The sequence below is a fragment of the Euprymna scolopes genome, chromosome 15 (assembly GCF_053919585.1).
Source record: "Euprymna scolopes isolate OS-2025 chromosome 15, ASM5391958v1, whole genome shotgun sequence".
Classification (NCBI taxonomy): Eukaryota; Metazoa; Mollusca; class Cephalopoda; order Sepiida; family Sepiolidae; genus Euprymna; species Euprymna scolopes.
The window spans coordinates 66749067-66766796 of NC_136496.1; the positions used below are offsets into that span (position 1 = coordinate 66749067).

Genomic DNA, 17730 nt, shown 5'->3' on the forward strand with positions numbered 1-17730 from the left:
AAAAAAAAAAAAAGGGATCTTCTAATGAGAAGTTGTGTACATATTATGCTTCCTAAAAACTCTTTCAAAGAAAATGAATTCTAAGGATATTTATTAATCGATGTCCTTTGTTTCAGACAAATCAGAAGCATTGGAATTTTCATAAAGAACTTCCACCTTCTTTTTGCATGTTTGCATAAAACTAAATGAAACTAAATATAGCCCATATTACGTTTCAGAATTTTTTAGATGAGGATTGATTATTCGTATTATTTGGATTCATCGGACTACAGTTCTCATCTTGAGTGTCATTTTCACAACGTTTCGGCCGATGTAATCTCCGACCTTCTTCAGGTGTATCTTGCTGGACTCGAAAATGTTTGTCAAACTCTGGAATTTGGACGGAATTTAGAGCAGAACAACTTATTTACTACACGAGAGTAGCGTGCTCTTGTTCCATCAGCCATGACTTGATAGAGGTCCTAAGTAATTCGCAATTGTATTTTTTGGTTGCCCACACTGGGACCCGTGGCGCAGTGGATAGACTACTTGGAAAAATCAATAGTAAAAAGTGATATTCTAAAGGTTGAAGGTTCAATTTTAGGACCTCAATCCAATCATGGTTGATGGAACAAAAGCACGCTACCCCCGTGAAGTAAATAAAGGGTTCCGCTCAAAATTACATCCAAATTTCCCAATTTTGACAGAAACATTCCAGAGTTCGACAAGATACACCTGAAGAAGGTTGGAGGTTACATCGACCGAAATGTTGTGAAAATCACATTCCAGATGAGAACAGTAGTTCGATGAATCCAAATAATACGAATAGCCCATATTACTCATCCTCATTACTTACCTAATAGCTGTGTTCCAAATTCATAGTGATTTGTTCATTGGTTTAGGAATTAACGCCTACACATACCTAACTTTGTATACATGAACCAGTTAAATTTTCCAAAACAATAATTTGACCATGTTTCCAAGAATTTGTATTTTCCAAAATTGATAATGATCTGCTCATTTATTTGGAAGATATCCTATGCATAAAAAAAATATATAAAAGAGATATATTTCGAAGTTAGGTATGTGATTATGTATATATTTGTATGTACAGAATTCACTCCTTAACTAATTCACCAATCGTAACTACTAAACATGAGGAGTAGTAATGTGGGCTATATTTAGTTTGTGTAAAGTGGTTGGAAGTTCTTTGTGAAAATTCAAATACCTCTGAGTTTTGTGAAATTTTAACAAGAAGCATTAGACACCAATTAGTATTTCCCAAATTTCAGTTTATTTGGGGTATTTTTAAGGGTTTTAGGGATTATAATAAGAATACAACTTCTGTTTGAAAATTCAAATATTTCAGACTTGCTTTGAATTTGATCCATATTTATTAGAAATCAATTCAGCAAGATTCCTTGAACTTCAATGTCACCTTAAGCTTAAACCTTGTCTTCCGTTTTCCTGCTTTCCGGCTGACTACAATATGGTTGTGTTCAAGTCTAACGTAAATAAGTTCTTGATGAGCCGTTCCATATAAGTTATCAAATTTGCCGAATTTTTGTTACTAATGATTACTATATTGTCCAATTTCTACTGTACACTCTTTAACCCTTATCCTTGAGTGGCCTCTTGGCCTTGATAATGTGGTGATGCCTGTGTAAAAAAAAAAAAACCTTGAATTTTAGACTTCTTCTAGATTTAAAATCTCAATGTTTTTTGGTTAAAATTAGAATGAGGATTCTAGACATTAGGTTTAATATCATATCTTGACATAAAAATGGTGCAAAGCTGTTTTGTTTGGAGAATTAATTTTACCATTCTGAGAGAAGTATTCTTATATATATGTAAGTAATGTGTAGGGCTATGACAACAGCATATTTTTTTCATTGTTTTGACTCTTGTGTATATATCTGATACAGTTAGACACAGTTAATCAACTGAGAACCACATCAATCTATCTAAAAGCATATAAGATATCAATGGATATACACTCGAGAGTAAAAACAATGAAAAGAATATGCTGTTGTTCTAGCCCTAGTAATGTGACATATGAACAAAAATAGGCAAATGAATGAAGGTCTTGTTGATTTTATAAATCTTTGTAGATCTATTTATTTTTCCAAATCTTCCATAGATAAATCAGTAAATATGGACATACTGCGTAGATAACCAGGATGAGAAATGTTTTTGATAATTTTAAGAATAACATCTCTTTTTCAAAAAGAAAAAAAAACAAGAAAATGCTGTTTATGGCAATTTACCATCCTAGTTATATTAAACAGGAAGCAGCCCGACACATCCATAGTTGGGGTAGGGTTGCTGTTTGAGCTGATATGATGTCAAATCCGAAATTGGCAGTGAAGACAATGCATCATGAAGACCACCCTTGATGCATCCAAAAATGTATTTTACAACATTATTTATTATCTAAGCTTTTTTTTTTTTTTTTTTTTTTTTTAAATATTCTTTCCTGATTATTTATAATCCTAACATTAATTTTAACTTTATTTACTAAAAAAAAAAAATCCCTTTATTTGAAAAGAAAACCTATTTTAGCTGTGTTACATGTTTTGAATGATAAATTGATTTTGTTTATGGAATTTTGAGACGAGGATTAATAATTTGGATTATTCTGACAACCATTCTTATCTCCACTGTAATTTTCACGTTTCCACTGATGTATCATCCAGTGCATCATTTTGAACTTGAAAATCTTTCTGTCGAACTCGGGCGAATCTGCACAGAATTTCGTACGGAAACCTTTACTTAATACATCAGAGTAGCATGCTTTTGTTAGGTCAGCCATGACTGGGTAGAAGTCCTAAATAATTCGCAATTGTGTTTTCAGAGTTGCCTTCACTGAGAATCGAACTTTCAGTCTCCAGAAGAGTGGAATTTTACAACTGAATTTTACCAAGTAGTTTATCAACTATGCTACGGGTCTTTGCATGGAAAATTCTGTGCAGATTACCAAGTTTGACAAGATACACCGAAGAAGATCAGAGGTTGACAGAATTTCCAGCTGGACACTTTATTTAATTCATAGCAGTAGATTGTTTTCCATGTCGACAATAATAGCATTAGGGATGCTTTTTTTTTTTTTTTTTTTTAAATCCAAAATAATTTAGTTTCCCACTTAAATTGCTGAAGTATCTTATGCATGTGAGTTTTTTTGTTTTTTTTATTTAAAAAAAAAACAATTTCTGTTAAATCACGAGAGCACCTTATTTTTCGACACTATTTGACTGGAAAATAGACTTCGTGGTTTAGTGGGGGATGCCCTTTTCTCTTCCCTGCAACCTCTCTCCCACAGAAGAGACGATGCAAGCCTGTCTTTGTTTTATCGTTATTTCCATGGCAGGTGCTCGTCTGAGCTCCAATCCCTCGTCCCCCCTCACCAATCTTTCACGAGAAACACCCGTTTGGCTGAAACTACTGTCAATAATTTTCCCCACTCTTTATCTGTGCCTAAATCCAAACGTAGATTTCATGAGCAAAGCTTCTTTCTTAGAACTGCACGCCAGTGGAACTCTCTGCCGCTTGCCTGTTTCCCACCTGATTACAACTTGGATGTCTTCAAGTCCAACATAAACAAACTCCTGACAAACCGCCCCCTTAAGTAAGACACTCTATCAAAACCCCCAATACTAATGATTACTACAATACTATCGCATTGATTACTGTACACACAATAACCCTTATCCCTGAGTGGCCTTCGGACCTTGATAAGTGGTGATCCCCATGTAAAAAAAAAAAATTTATTTATTTTTATCTCTTCCTCTTCCTTGCCTCTCCTATGATAGTTTTCTCTGAAATCTGAAAATGTTAATTTTGTTGTGAATGCTAAAACTTCAAATGATTCATTGGATGACTTTTGTTTTATCAAAAAATAACTTGTTGCCTTCCTCCTCACATGTAAACTCGGTGTTTTTCTCTAAATTTTGACTATTTAAATTTGTTTGGGAAAGTTGAAAGCTCTCAAACCAAGCTAAACAAAGTTAATCTCAAAAACTGAGTTGTCGTCAGCTCAATTAATTTTGTGATTAACTTATTTGTTTGTTTTTTTTTGTTTGTTTCTTTCTTTTTACCCAGATTTTAATTTCACTAATTAAACATTTTTTTAATTATCATAAAATGTGTTTTTATTACTTGTCACTAGTGCATCGTTCAAGTTGTTTTTGAGTTATCCTCCGCACACATGTACACACTGGAAATCGCCCCCCCCCTCCTCAGTTGAGAAATTCATATCAATTTCAGCTTTTTCTTTTTTCTTTTTATTTGCTACTCGCATACCTGTAGTTTGAATTATATATAGAATGAATAATTATAAATAAATAGTTTTACTGCATTTTTTATTGTAATCGTTCCTAGAATCCAGGTCGACAATAGTCTGGTGTACGATCGTTTCAGAGACTACTTGGAATTATTTTTATTTTCATATATTTATATATGAATTTCAATGTCTTTCACCAAGGCCACAAATTATGTGTGTGTGTGTGTGTTTTATAGCAACCCTTTAATTCATGAAGCTCAATGTAATTACAGAGCATATAACAAATAAATGACAGGCATCTATATTCCCAATTTGAAGATTTTGACCATCTTACAATGTATTCCTTTAAGTACATTGACATGCACAATTCTTGATAGTACTTGTTTTGTAGTGCAAAATCATTCATTTAATTATATCAATCAATGAATTTATGCTACCCTTAATTCATCAGAAGAAAAAGCACCTATCAGTTCATAAAAAGAAAATAAATGCATATGGGCATGATTACAAAATTCAAAAATTGGGAGAGAAGTTGCAGTTACTTTTTACTTTTCTTATGCCATGTTTAAATTTCCAAGTCTCTCTCTCTCTCTCTCTCTCTCATAATAGGCACTATTTTTTTCTTTAAGACCTATGTCATTAAATATTACAGATACCTTGTGTGTATGTGTTTGTTTTTGATCCTTTCTAAGTTCCTTATTAATTTGGGGGTTTTGAACTGGAACGGGCTAATGTATTTGCAATATTTTTGAACCCTGAAGATGTAAGAAAGAATCTGAATGTACTAGGATTGAAAACAATTTTTTTAATGTCTGCTATTTAAAAATAATTACAACCTGAACAAAGTATTTTCTGAGAGGAATATTCTTCTTAACATGCTGCAATGATCCACAACAAAAATTGTGAAACTAGAATCAAATATTGGTTTTGTAGGAATAAAACTGTTGATGAAAAATAAATGATAAAAAGACTTATTTTTTATATTGGATATATTATTTATAGCGTTTTGAATTGAAAGAGCATACATCTGTTTTCCATAGCTCTGTGAATTCCAATTTTTTTTTCTGTTCTTTTTTCTTCTCTCAATAAAAAAAGCTGAAAAATTTGATATGATGACCCCCCCCCATCAAAATCTTTGTCATTAATTAACCAAATCTGTTATACATAATGTTTTAAATACTCATTTTATGTTATACTTCAATTCAGGCAACACCAGATAACACTGCTAGTTTTAAATACTATTGCTTTGATTTTCTTTAATTTTCATGACCAAACTTATGTTTTTTTTATTCTTTCTCTTTCTTTTTACTCAGTATGTCCACAAAAAGGCATCTGGTTCTGGATCCCTGCTGGAGCTTAACATTCCAGAAACCATATCCCTTTATGAGAGCATGGATGTGTCCTTCAACTCTCTCACAGAGCTTCCATATGAACTACCTTTTAGATTACCACATCTCTCTCACTTGGATCTGAGTTACAATGGATTGACCTCCTTACCTGAAAGCATCGGACTTTTCATCCATCTGGAAACGTTAATCATCCGACACAATTTCCTCCAGAAGATTCCTGCGAGTGTCGCGCAACTCCACAAATTAAGCAAGGTTGACTTGTCTCACAATCACCTGATTCACGTACCTAAAAAATTTGGTGACCTCAAATATCTTTGTAAACTGAACGTTTCCTACAATAAGCTGAGGGAATTACCATTATCGCTAGCCACGTGTCCCTCTTTGACTTTGCTGTTGGCTACAGAAAATCTGCTAGAAACCCCACCGCAATCTCTTTGTGATAAGGGCTCAAAGCCATTATTAGACTATATTAAGCAAAAATACAGGGCTATAAAAGAGGATTCCATACCATTTGAGGCAGACAGACGGTTCCAGAGACAGAGATGGAATCAGCTACGGACAAATGTTCCAAATCCACATTCACCACAGGTAAATAAGAATTAAATATTATCTGTAGGGTTTTTCAAGATTAAAAAAAGACTTATGAAAATTTGTGTGATATAAATTTATTTTCCATTTTCGATTGGACTTGGATGTTTGTTTTAGCTGACTCTCTGACTTCTGAACTCTACTTTAAATATGAAGATATTGTTAATAATTTGCAAAAGGGCTGATTAAGATTGAAAGAATCAAATTATAATCATTAATATCAACAGCATTCCATAAAAATAAACCACTGTTTAAAAGTTTTATTCAAATTCTACTTTTCTCATTTTTCCTCCCCCCCCCCCCCCCAAAAAAAAAAAATCTTATCTTTTAATTAGTTTCTGGGGAAGGTCTTTCTTTCAGCATTTTTTTTTTTTTTTTTTTGCTCCCTGACAAAAGGAGGGTGGACCTGTAAATTCACCCTTGTCCATTTGTCCGGCCGCACTTTTTTCAATAACTGCACCTTAGAATTTTTTGAAATTTTGCACAAACATTAAACATGATATGAGTAAAAAAGTAACTGAATGGATTTTCCAGGAAAACTCTGGTTGCCCCCCAGTGGAGCCTTTCCGGTTAAAATTGACACTTTAGTGCTTATTAAAAAAATTGATGCCTTGGATTTTTATAAAACTTTCTGAAAAGTTGTAACTAACTGATTTCTATATAATTTTGTTTGTCTATACTTTGCGATAACTCTTGGGTGTGTCTCAGGAGCTCTTCTAGGGTTAATAAAAACACTCCATTTTGGGAACTATTTTACCATATTTGTCCAAAATTTTCTGTGTATGTCTATTTAGCAGTTTTGCATGGTGCTGAATTCAAATTTAAATATGTTAAGACCTTGGGGACATTTGGGGCTAAATGAAGGAGGGGGGAATGATGGACTTAGTCATTTTTTTTTTTTTTTTTTTTTTTTTTTTGCATGGTACAGAATTAAAATTTACATATGTTAAGGCCTAAAATTGCACCATTTGTTCATTTTCACTAGGATTTGATGTCCCCCCGGGGACTTTGGGGGCTAAATGGAGGGGAGGGGTCAATGCTGAACTTAGTCATTTATTTTATGCCTCATTCACTGTGCACTTATGGAGGACCATGTATGCTTCACTTGTTTCATTGTAAAATTAGCCTTTCAATTCTCAGGCTGTAAAGACTTTCAATTTTAATTAATTTTAAAATGAATTGTTTTAGAGTCACTTCAACAAGGGAATGAGGTACAAATTGTTACATATCTTCTCAGTCTTTAAAATGTATTACAAGCGAAACTCAAAATTATTATAAAAATCATTTTCTTTTCTTTCAATAATAATGAACTTTAGTAACTATCTCTATCTTTATAAGCAGCCCCAAGTTATTTCTACTCAATACTGTTCAGTATTAATAAAATATAAAATAATATATTCGGTTTTTGGGTTTTTTTTTTTTTAAATTATTATTATTCTATTCTTTCTTATAAAATCCTAAAGCTTAATGTCGGTTGCCATCCCCAAATTCACGTAAAAATAAACTTGCTTGGAACTGTGAGAGTCACAGTTACACCGATCTGATTGTGTGTTCTTGTGTGCATGCACAAATTAAGCAATGGCTAAAAGGCTGATGGAGAATGGTTGCTCATTGCAGTAATGCTCCAATGCTCGTGGAATATAGTGTTTCCTTTGGGCTCTACATGTGCTGTGCTTATATACTGTCTTCCATATTCTTGAAGGTGATATAAAACGTCGAATTTAAGGCTGTCTTCTGCAAAAAATGTTCACTGGGAAAATCAGGGCGAAAACTGGGAAATTTCTGTTAGATTTAGTTAATTTAGTTTTTGTTCACATATTTACTACTGGTGCTACCAGATCAGGCTGTCTATTGGCTTCCTGAGATGAAATGCACCTGCATTGATGTTCCTTTTTGTTTTTCTATTCTCTTTTGTAAAACTTATGTTCTACAAAAACAATCAAACAAAACTCAACTTCAAATCAAAAAACCTTGAAAACTATAATAAACTCCTTTCACTAACTGAACTAGAAGATGCCACAAGGGAGTATTCTATCTGTAATCTTGTTTAGCATTAAAATAAACAACATAACAAAGTGCCTAACTCCCAGTGTTGATGGATCTTTATATGTGGATGACCTCCTTGTATATTGCAGGTCAAAATATATACATACCATAGAACGCAAGCTCCAACAAGGCCTAAATAGATTAAAAACGTGGTCAATAGAAAATGGATTTAAATTCTCTGAAACAAAAACCAAATGTGTACACTTCTGCCAAATGAGGAAACTCCGTAACGACCCTTGTTTGAAACTTGAAAATACAGAAATTTCCATTGTAGACGAATATAAATTCCTACGTTTGACATTTGATAAAAAACTGACATTCATCCGCCACCTAAAAAACCTGGAAACAAACTGCAATAAAAGACTGCAGCTGCTGCACATTATAGCCCACACAGAATGGGGTGCAGATCAAAAAACCCTTCTGAAATTATACAGGTTATTGATCAGGTAAAAACTTGACTATGGATGTTTCATTTATTGGTCAGCCAGAAGAACTTAGACACTAGACCCGATCTACCATGGAGGTCTGAGACTGGTACTGGGAGTTTTCAGAACGTCCCCAGTGGAAAGTCTACACGTAGAGACAAATATAAGGAGCCATAAATTAGCTACCCAATACTATACTAAGCTAAAATCATGTCCAAACAACCCTGCATACAATGACACATTCTATTCAAGGCACAGTAAACTATTCGAAGCAAAAAAAAAAGCTATAAAACCCTTCGGCCTATGAATGAAAACGATATTACAAGAATCAGAGATAACAAGCAAAAATATCCATGATCATACACTGTCTGAAATCCCACCTTGGATTCTCAAAAAAACCCAAAATGATCTTCAAACTAAGTAAACTCTCCAAAGCAAAAACCCACCCTAACACGTACCAGGAAAAACTCCACGACATACTTCTAGATTACCCCGATCATCTGCACATCTACACAGATGGCTCTAAGGACCACAACAGGACAGCATGTGCAGCTGTTCTGAATGCAACAAGTCACCAGAAGGCACTACCAACTGAAAGCTCTATTTTCACTGCAGAAGTTTGTGCTATTGACCTTGCTCTCAACATTCTAACAAAAAACAAAAACAAGAAGTTTATAATTTTCTCAGATTCGCTCTCTGTTCTATCATCATTGAACAATATAAAGCTCGAGAACCCACTAATCACCAAATAGACTAAACTCGATGACTACCCACAAAGAGGTAATCATGTGCTGGATTCTAAGCCATATCGGAGTGAAAGGTAACGAAAGAGCAGACTTAGCAGGCAAATCAGCTTTAAACCGAAACCCTGAACCCATCAATATTCCTTACAGACCTAAAATACAAAATCAAAAAACTGTTTTATGCAAAATGGCAACAGCGCTGGAATGATAACACAAATAGCAAGTTCTTCCAGATTAAACCCACCTTAGGAGAATGGGAACCATCCCCACAAAAATCAAGAAAAGAACAAGTGGTTATAGTCAGAACACATATTAGCCACACAAACCTTACTCACTCCTACATACTCAGGCAAGAGCAACCACCACAATGCCTAACATGCCAGAAGACCTACACAATAAAACATCTTTGTGGAATGTGGAGCCTACGCTACCGCGAGAAATCGCTATCTCAAAACCAACAATATGAAAGACATTTTTAAAAACACCTGCACAGACAACATTCTCTCATTTCTGAGAGAGATACAACTATACCAAAAAATATAACATCAAGGCCTTACCAAAAAAAAAAAAAACTTTCAACTAAAACATAAAACTTGTTCTTCCCCCCCCCCCAAAAAAAAATACTAAGCAAACAAATACTATGGAAAAAATGAACCAAAACGATCGACAGCATTAAATGACCCAATGAAGGTCGGTATGCTGGTTAAATAAACAAACCAACCAACCAATCATATTTACTATGTTAATGAAATACGACAAGCTTAAGCATGTCGTATTTCGTTAACATGGTATATTGGATAAAGATGACCTAAAAAAAAGAAATTAATCTTTTTTTTAAACATTTTACTATCTAAAATAGGGTTTTATTTGCAAATAAATGTGCGGTTCAAAGTTGTGCTTGTAAATAAAACTTTTTTTTTAATAGGCGCTTTTAACCTTAGGATTTCATTTGTTAGCAGATGGAAATGGATAACACGCAACCCATTTTTTTTGATCCAAAGTATTTTTTTAAATTTTGGTAAACTTTACAGAATAAAAAATGTTTATAATTTTTTTCTGTAAGCAAATGAACAAAAAAGAACATTTTAAAAGTACATTTTATTTACAACTCTTTTAATAACTTCAATTTTGTATTAAAAAAGAAATTGATATATACTTGCCTTCTCATGAGGCAAGGTTTTCTATTTGAAAGGAAAGTTTTCTATTTAATAACAGTTTTTTTTATTTACAAAAAAATCTTTTAATCAAAACTGCACATGACTGTTATACTATAACAAAATGTGCTTGTAGATAAAACTGTTTTGTTTTTTTTTAATTGTGCATATTTTTAACTTTGCATCAAAGTTGTTAGCAGATGGAGACAGATAATATGCAAAACTTGTTTCAAAATTAAAACTAAGGAAAAATCCTTCTAGACTGAGGAATTTTATTTTTTGTATTAATCCAGACTACTCCTTTTTGAGAAGTTACATTAAAATCCGATTTTATTATACCTGTAAATAAATATCTAATATTCTAATATAACCCCCCCACACACACACATACACTTTCTTAAAATACATTTTTCTTTATATTAAAAAATCAACCTTGTGTTTTACCTTTGGGGAGGCTAGTAAATAAATTCTTTTCATAAAAAATAATTTGTAAAAAAATAATTTGTAAATAAAATGATGTATTTCTACATGCTTTTTGTTTGTTTTGTTTACAGAAAAAAAACTTAACTTTTTTGAAATCATCTGTAAAGTTTAAAAAATTAAAAAGCAATACTTTTAATAAAAATAATCTTAGGTATTATCTGTTTCAAGTTAAAAATGTGCGTATTTAAAAAAGAACAAACATAAAAATTAAAACATAGTTTTATGAAGTAGCACTTGTTAAAGGTAATAATAGTCTATATTAAAATTAATCATGCTTGGCTGTCACTTGTAGATCACAAAACTCCTTTACAGAATTGCACTAAATAGACACGGAGCATGTTTGAGATATTGGGTATATCAAGGAGGAGGGATTATAATACTATTACTGTTGTTTGTTTGTTTAATTATTAGTGGTAGAAATTCGGAGTAATTTGATTATTTAAGAGGACAGCTCAATAAGTACTTGTTTACATTGGACTTGAAGATGACCATGTTGTAGTCAGGTTGGAAGTAGGCCAGTGGAACAGAGTTCCACAGGCAGGCAGTTCGAGGAAAGAAGTGTTTTCTAAATAAAATTTAGAGTTTAAACGATACAAAATTTTGGGAAGTAAAAGAAAAACTTTCTTTTACGATTTTGACATGGTTAAAAAGTGACTCAAAATGGAAGCTAGAAATATTTCTACGTATTTTTAATGAATTCGTCAATTAAGTAAATGTTGCCATTAACCAACAAAATTAGATTTTCAGAATTTGATCATTAATCTACAAATTTGCAGGATTTTACAGCTGATACTGAGAGCAGCAAGACTTGGCAGTTGCATACAAAGTCGGGGAAGGTTTTACCCAGAACGTACAAAGGAATGACATAGAAACAATGTTACCACTGTCGTTCTATTGATTTGTGATTCCACGCTTAACAAGTTTTTGTTTGCCACATGCAGTTGCAAATCAATATTAACTGTTCAGTGTTGTCAATGCTGATAATTGTTGGTGTTATTCAATGAGTCGGACGTCTACATAGGCCTCTCGCTGATTATGCCTCAGTTTTGTCTGTTTTGAATGAAGTCATCCCCATTCGTCACAGCTGTTCTTTAATAATAGTAGAAATGATCAGCGGTTGCTTTATGCAAAGCCATGGGAAGTTTGGCTCGGAACACAAATATGTGGCAGAAGAAAAGTTGGCATTCTCATTCCAATGATTTGTGGTTCTACGCCTAACATGTTGATCATTAGAAGACAGATGCTGATGCCAACTCCTCCTGGATTTTCACCAGAGCTGCCCTGTGAGCTAGGTTGCAGAGTTCCAGACAGTATAGCTCTGACACTATCACATTGCCCACCCCCACAACGGTGAGGAAGGGTTGGATTTTAGTTGTTGTTGTTGAGCATCATTTGCTATGATTTTGCTGACGTTTGTTTCCCCAATATTTTTTTCTGTTTCTGCTATTGTTATGGTTGTGAGGGAATTGTACTTCTGCACAGAACCCACTCGTCCTGTCGATCAAAAAGGTGCTCAGTTTTCTTGTTGGTGAGATCATTTATAATGTTTTGCACCTGCTAACCGAGTGCATAGACCTCTCAAAAATAAGGGAAAAACAAAGAATATACCCTCCCTCCCCAAATAAAGCCTCTAATATGATATACAATAGTATAATAATATTGATATCAAATGACTGAATTGTTGAAGTGCTATCACAACAAAATATAAATATCAAGCATTCAAACCACGAAAAATTAAATACTAAAACTTTTCTAAAAGATGAAACTCACAATTTGAACAAATACAAAAGTAACCGATCAACGCAATAAAACATAAAACAAAAACTGTTAGTAATTTAAAAACACATTATAAATGTTATAACAAAAATCACTCTAACTTCTCTAATATCTATGTATCTATACATTAATCCCATTGGAAAAACCTTAAACAATTTTCAGCATGAAATGACTTAAAAGGTTGCATTGCTGTAAAACCAAACAAACAAACTTTAATGTTTTGGGTGTTTAACCAAGTTATTTTTAATTTAGATGTCAAACTTTCAAAGAATACAAATTTGATCTTCACCTTTTTATAATGCTGGGTGTTATAATTAGTTGGGTAACAGCTCTGTCGTATTGTGTGCCACAGACAAGCAAATCTAGGGGAGAAAAAGCTCTTGTTTGATCTCTATATGAGATACATAGATATTCAAATATTTCATTAAATTTCTTTTACGTCTCAAATGTTGAGTTAGTAAAGAAGTTAAGAATATATATGTGTTTCCGAGTTGCACTTGCTCAAACTACTGCATTTATATTTGTTCTCTATTGCCCCCACAACAGCGGAGTTACTATCTTCACAAGCATATCTGAGAAAATTGACCACGCCCTATCTGCTTATCCTTCAGCTAATATTCATGTCTGTGGAGACTTCAATGTTCACAATGTGGAATGGTTAACTCACTCAAACAAGATCGATGATGAGGGAAGGTTCTGTCATGATTTCTCAAATTGCTTATGACTAGTGGTGGGACGATTAATCGGAATCGTTAATCGTAAGAATCGTGTATTTTGGGAGGTATCGGAATCGCATTGTTAAAAAATACCTTAATTTTCCGATTCCTTCATTATGATTCTTTTAGTCTGATGTTGAAAAAAAGAAAAAAATTTCCTGATATTTCTAACCGCAAGAGAGAAATGTAGCATGTTATAAAAAGAAACCAAAGAAATTCATTATTAACAGGGCAATGCTTAGTGCCCCCCCCCTTACAAGGTTCATTCATTCAGATCTATTGTAATCAAAACTACAAAAGAGTTAACTTGAAAAGAAGTATGCAGGGCTCTACATTGCGAATAAAAATAAAAACGCTTATCTTTTTGGCGACTGTTTTTTTTACTGACAAATCTTCTAATAGTGAATGAAAATGCTTTTTCAACTTATATTTTCTTAAAATAAAACGAGCAAAGTAAAATTATTTAAACAGCAAAAGGTTTAATAGCACAATATACTTTTTTTTTCTTTTTTTAAAAGAAGGCTTTTGAAAGAAATATCTCTAAAATAAAATTGATCACGTATCATTTTGCAAAATTTTGACAGTAGTCGGCTTCTTTTGAAGTTTCAAAAAGAATATCACTGGAATAACATTGGAACTACACATGCTAAGTGGTGGTTTGCGGTTAAGGTCTTCAGAAAATGAAAAAACAAAAATAATTATTTTGCTATCTCTTAAATACAGCTTTATATTTAATTTAAGCTACTACTGGGTAAGTAAATTTTCAAATATTTTTTATTTTTTTATTTTACATTCTATTAAAATATTCAGCTCATGAAGCAATTAGATATATTTTTTGGAACTTCTTTGCAGATCCCCCCCCCCCAAAAAAAATAAAATAAAATATTGGTTTTAATTTAGATTAGATAACATTTTTGGTATTATTTTACTTTAGGGCTCATCTCACGTTCGTATAGAAAAATATATTTTTTAAAGTAGATTTAGGTGTGCTGAAAACGCCACCCCATTCTTGAGTAACTCTTTATAAAATACCTATTTCGAATTTTCTTTTTATCCCGAAAAAATAAAAAAACTTATTCTTAAAAAGACATGTGGGCCTATGTTTTTTGTACCCCCCCCTCCCAAAAAAAAAACACCATGAACTTTATAAACAAACAAAAACACGTGTTAGATGCTTCCTTCCATATTTTAAAAACTATTTGCCGGCCCCAATTTTGAATGCAATACTTGTTTATAACACACCCGAAATTATATGAAAATTAAGATTTTAAAGGCAAATTCTGTGGTAGTGTATTATCGACATTTACAAAAAAAAAAACAATTGCCTTTCCAAAATTATCCGCAATTTTTAAAAATTAATTTCCATCTAATTTTAAATTGTCTGTGAAAGATTACTACGCTTATGTCACTTTAATACGAGTGTGGGTGCACATATGGCACACGAATAGCCTTAGTGTGCACTCGAGCGTACCTTAACAAAAGCTGTAAAATGGCCGAAATTGTCTGAGAGTTCAGGAGCTCATACCCACTAGCGTAGCTAGGGGGGGGGGGGCAGTCAACCCCGTGTGACAGCCATAGAGGGGTGACAATCCCCCCCCTCCCCCCAAAAAAATTTTTTTCAGCCCAGCTTAGGTGCGAAAATAGTCGGAAATAGAATTTATTTATTATATATTATGGAATTTTTAAGTTTTAATTTAAAATCTTTTTTTAGAATATTATAAACTCTTTAAAAAATTAGTCATTGCAAAATCTTTTGCCGATTTTTATTGAAAACTTTTGTACTTTTGAAATCATTTGATGACATTTCATTTTTTAACTGTGGAAAAATGAGAAAGAAACGAGATATATATATATATATATATATATATATATATATATATATATATATATCCGGGGTCACCTAGCCAGCATTGGCAAGCCAAAGTGGACATTAAAGGGATTAGTGAATTCAAAAGTTTTCACACCTTTATGCAAAAACACGTATTGGTGTCATGTGTCTGTATGGAGCAATAAATATAAAGCCATAAATCCCTAACTACAGATAAAAATTATTTCTGCTAATTGGTATCTTTCATATAGTTTGACAATTTAGTTTTCACGTTTCTCAGCTACTGACAAGACACACAAAAGACAGTGTAAATTTTCCAAGATAAAAATGTAAGTATATACTTTTAAACCATTTTAAAGACAGTCAAAATGTGTTTAATGAATTGGAAATTAATTTAATTTTAACTAGTCTGTGCTTGTAATGAATATGCTAATTATGAAATGAAATAACTAAGAAATTGTTTTTGTGGTTTCAACTATATTCTAGTTCTAATAACTTTTTAATTTTCAAATATAAAAATATATTTATTGAATAAATAAGATAGTTTCTTATAATAATTGCACAATACCTTCACGTTTCTTTTGAATAATCTTTGAGAATAATAATGCCAAAAAAATGGGTGAAACAATAAACAAAAAAGCAAATGTTATTAAAGACAAACTAAGTTACTTTTTTACCCAATTAGATACATTTTTGGAGTATACCTGAACGAGCATCACTCCGTCTATATTTTTTTCTGTTTGTTTTTTTGCAATTTTGAAAAACTGTAAGAAACCGAACAGAACAGTGGATTATTATTGATTGGACAATTACCAGATTATCTCACAAAAAACAAGCAAAAGTATTTTGACATTTGAAAGGGGTGCTAGTTTTTAGTTACGTTATAGCAAACCAATCCCATATTGGAATCACTCGACGAGAATTGGGATTTTACTTTGGTGCTTGTGCAGTGTACGTACCGTGTTATATTTTAGATGGGATTTCCAAGTTGAATTAAATTTTTATCGTATGTTTTTTCATTAAATTGTTAGGTGAATAAGTAGGTAAAAATGGCACAAGTGAATAAGTAGGTAAAAATGGCACAAGTGAATAAGTAGGTAAAAATGGCACCAAAAGGTCTTACTGAAGCGATGGGGTCCCAAATTCTAATCTCATTTTGGGTTTTTTATATATATAAAAGCGAAAATGTGTGTATGTTTGTGTGTATGTATGTTTGTGTGTCTGCTAAAAACTTTCGACAGACACAACAAAAATTTACAAACTTGGTCTCATATGAAAGCCCCACCTTCCGGACGACAAATATCGAAAAATTGGCCCAAAGTGACCATCAGAAGTGCGTCAACTGATCGATTTTCTGCAGGGGGGGGGGGGGCAAAAAAGTGACATTTTAATGTTAAACATTACATATTTTTAAATCGATTTCTAACTGCCCCAAAAAATATGGCTGCCAACTCTTCTCCATAAAGTATACACACGGCCGTTTATTTTGGGTCAACTTGTATTTAAAACCCGCTGAGTCATGTCACGTGATCTTGACGTCAGCAACCTCTAATGGCGGTCTGAATTTACAATTTAAAAATGTTGTTATCGGTAAAAAAAAAATTAACTAAAGCTAAACTATGAACTTCTACGCTATGGCAACGTTACCAAAGTTATTACCACATTCAAAATAGATAGATACAATTGTTAAACGAAAAATAAAGCCAAGCTAAACATGTGAAGTAAAAAAAAAATATGCTTACAAAAAATATTAACGATCGAAGTTTTTTTTTTTTTTAAATAAAAACAGCCAGACGCCATTTTCCAGTCTTTAGAGTAAGGCAGACTAAGTGAGAGAGAGAGAGACGCAAACAGAGAGAGAGAGAGATGTCTAGACAGAAAACGAGAAAAATGTTAACTTTTTCACCCCGAAATCGACAATTTTCGACAGGGGGGAGGGTCAACAACGCATGCGTCAGATGACGTCATGACCTGATTTACTTTAAATAGTTGATAAACCAAACAAACTTTAAAGACGTCGCTTTTGCTCAGGTAGTTAAGGCCTTGGTTCATTATCTAAATGTTTTGGGTTTGAATCGTGGTGTGAGATGGGTTTTTTTTTTTGTTTTTTTTGTTTTTTTCGATTTTTTTAATTTTAATATTGAACCCTGTATTATTTAAGCCATTTTTCACGTAATGTTCGTTCATTTTTCTGTTTTAATCGTTCGTTTGCCTTACGTTATTTTTTTGTGTGGTTAGGGAACATATTTGGGAACTATCTGACCATAAGTATAAAACTACCTGGTATATTTCAAAACAATAATTCCCTCGGAATCGTACTTGGTATCGGAATCGTTAATCAATATTTTCCTGGAATCGGAATCG

General features: G+C 32.8%; 1 protein-coding gene across 2 annotated transcripts in view; it reads left to right on the forward strand.

Moving 5' to 3' along the window:
* The window catches only part of LOC145293855 (uncharacterized), a 76115-nt gene that overhangs the window by 18693 nt on the left and 39692 nt on the right, over nucleotides 1-17730 (forward strand). For both annotated transcript variants that reach the window (XM_080140554.1, XM_080140553.1), the window contains exon 3: nucleotides 5572-6195. In XM_080140554.1, coding sequence (XP_079996680.1) covers nucleotides 5572-6195 — 624 coding nt within the window. The remainder of the gene's footprint in view (nucleotides 1-5571; nucleotides 6196-17730) is intronic.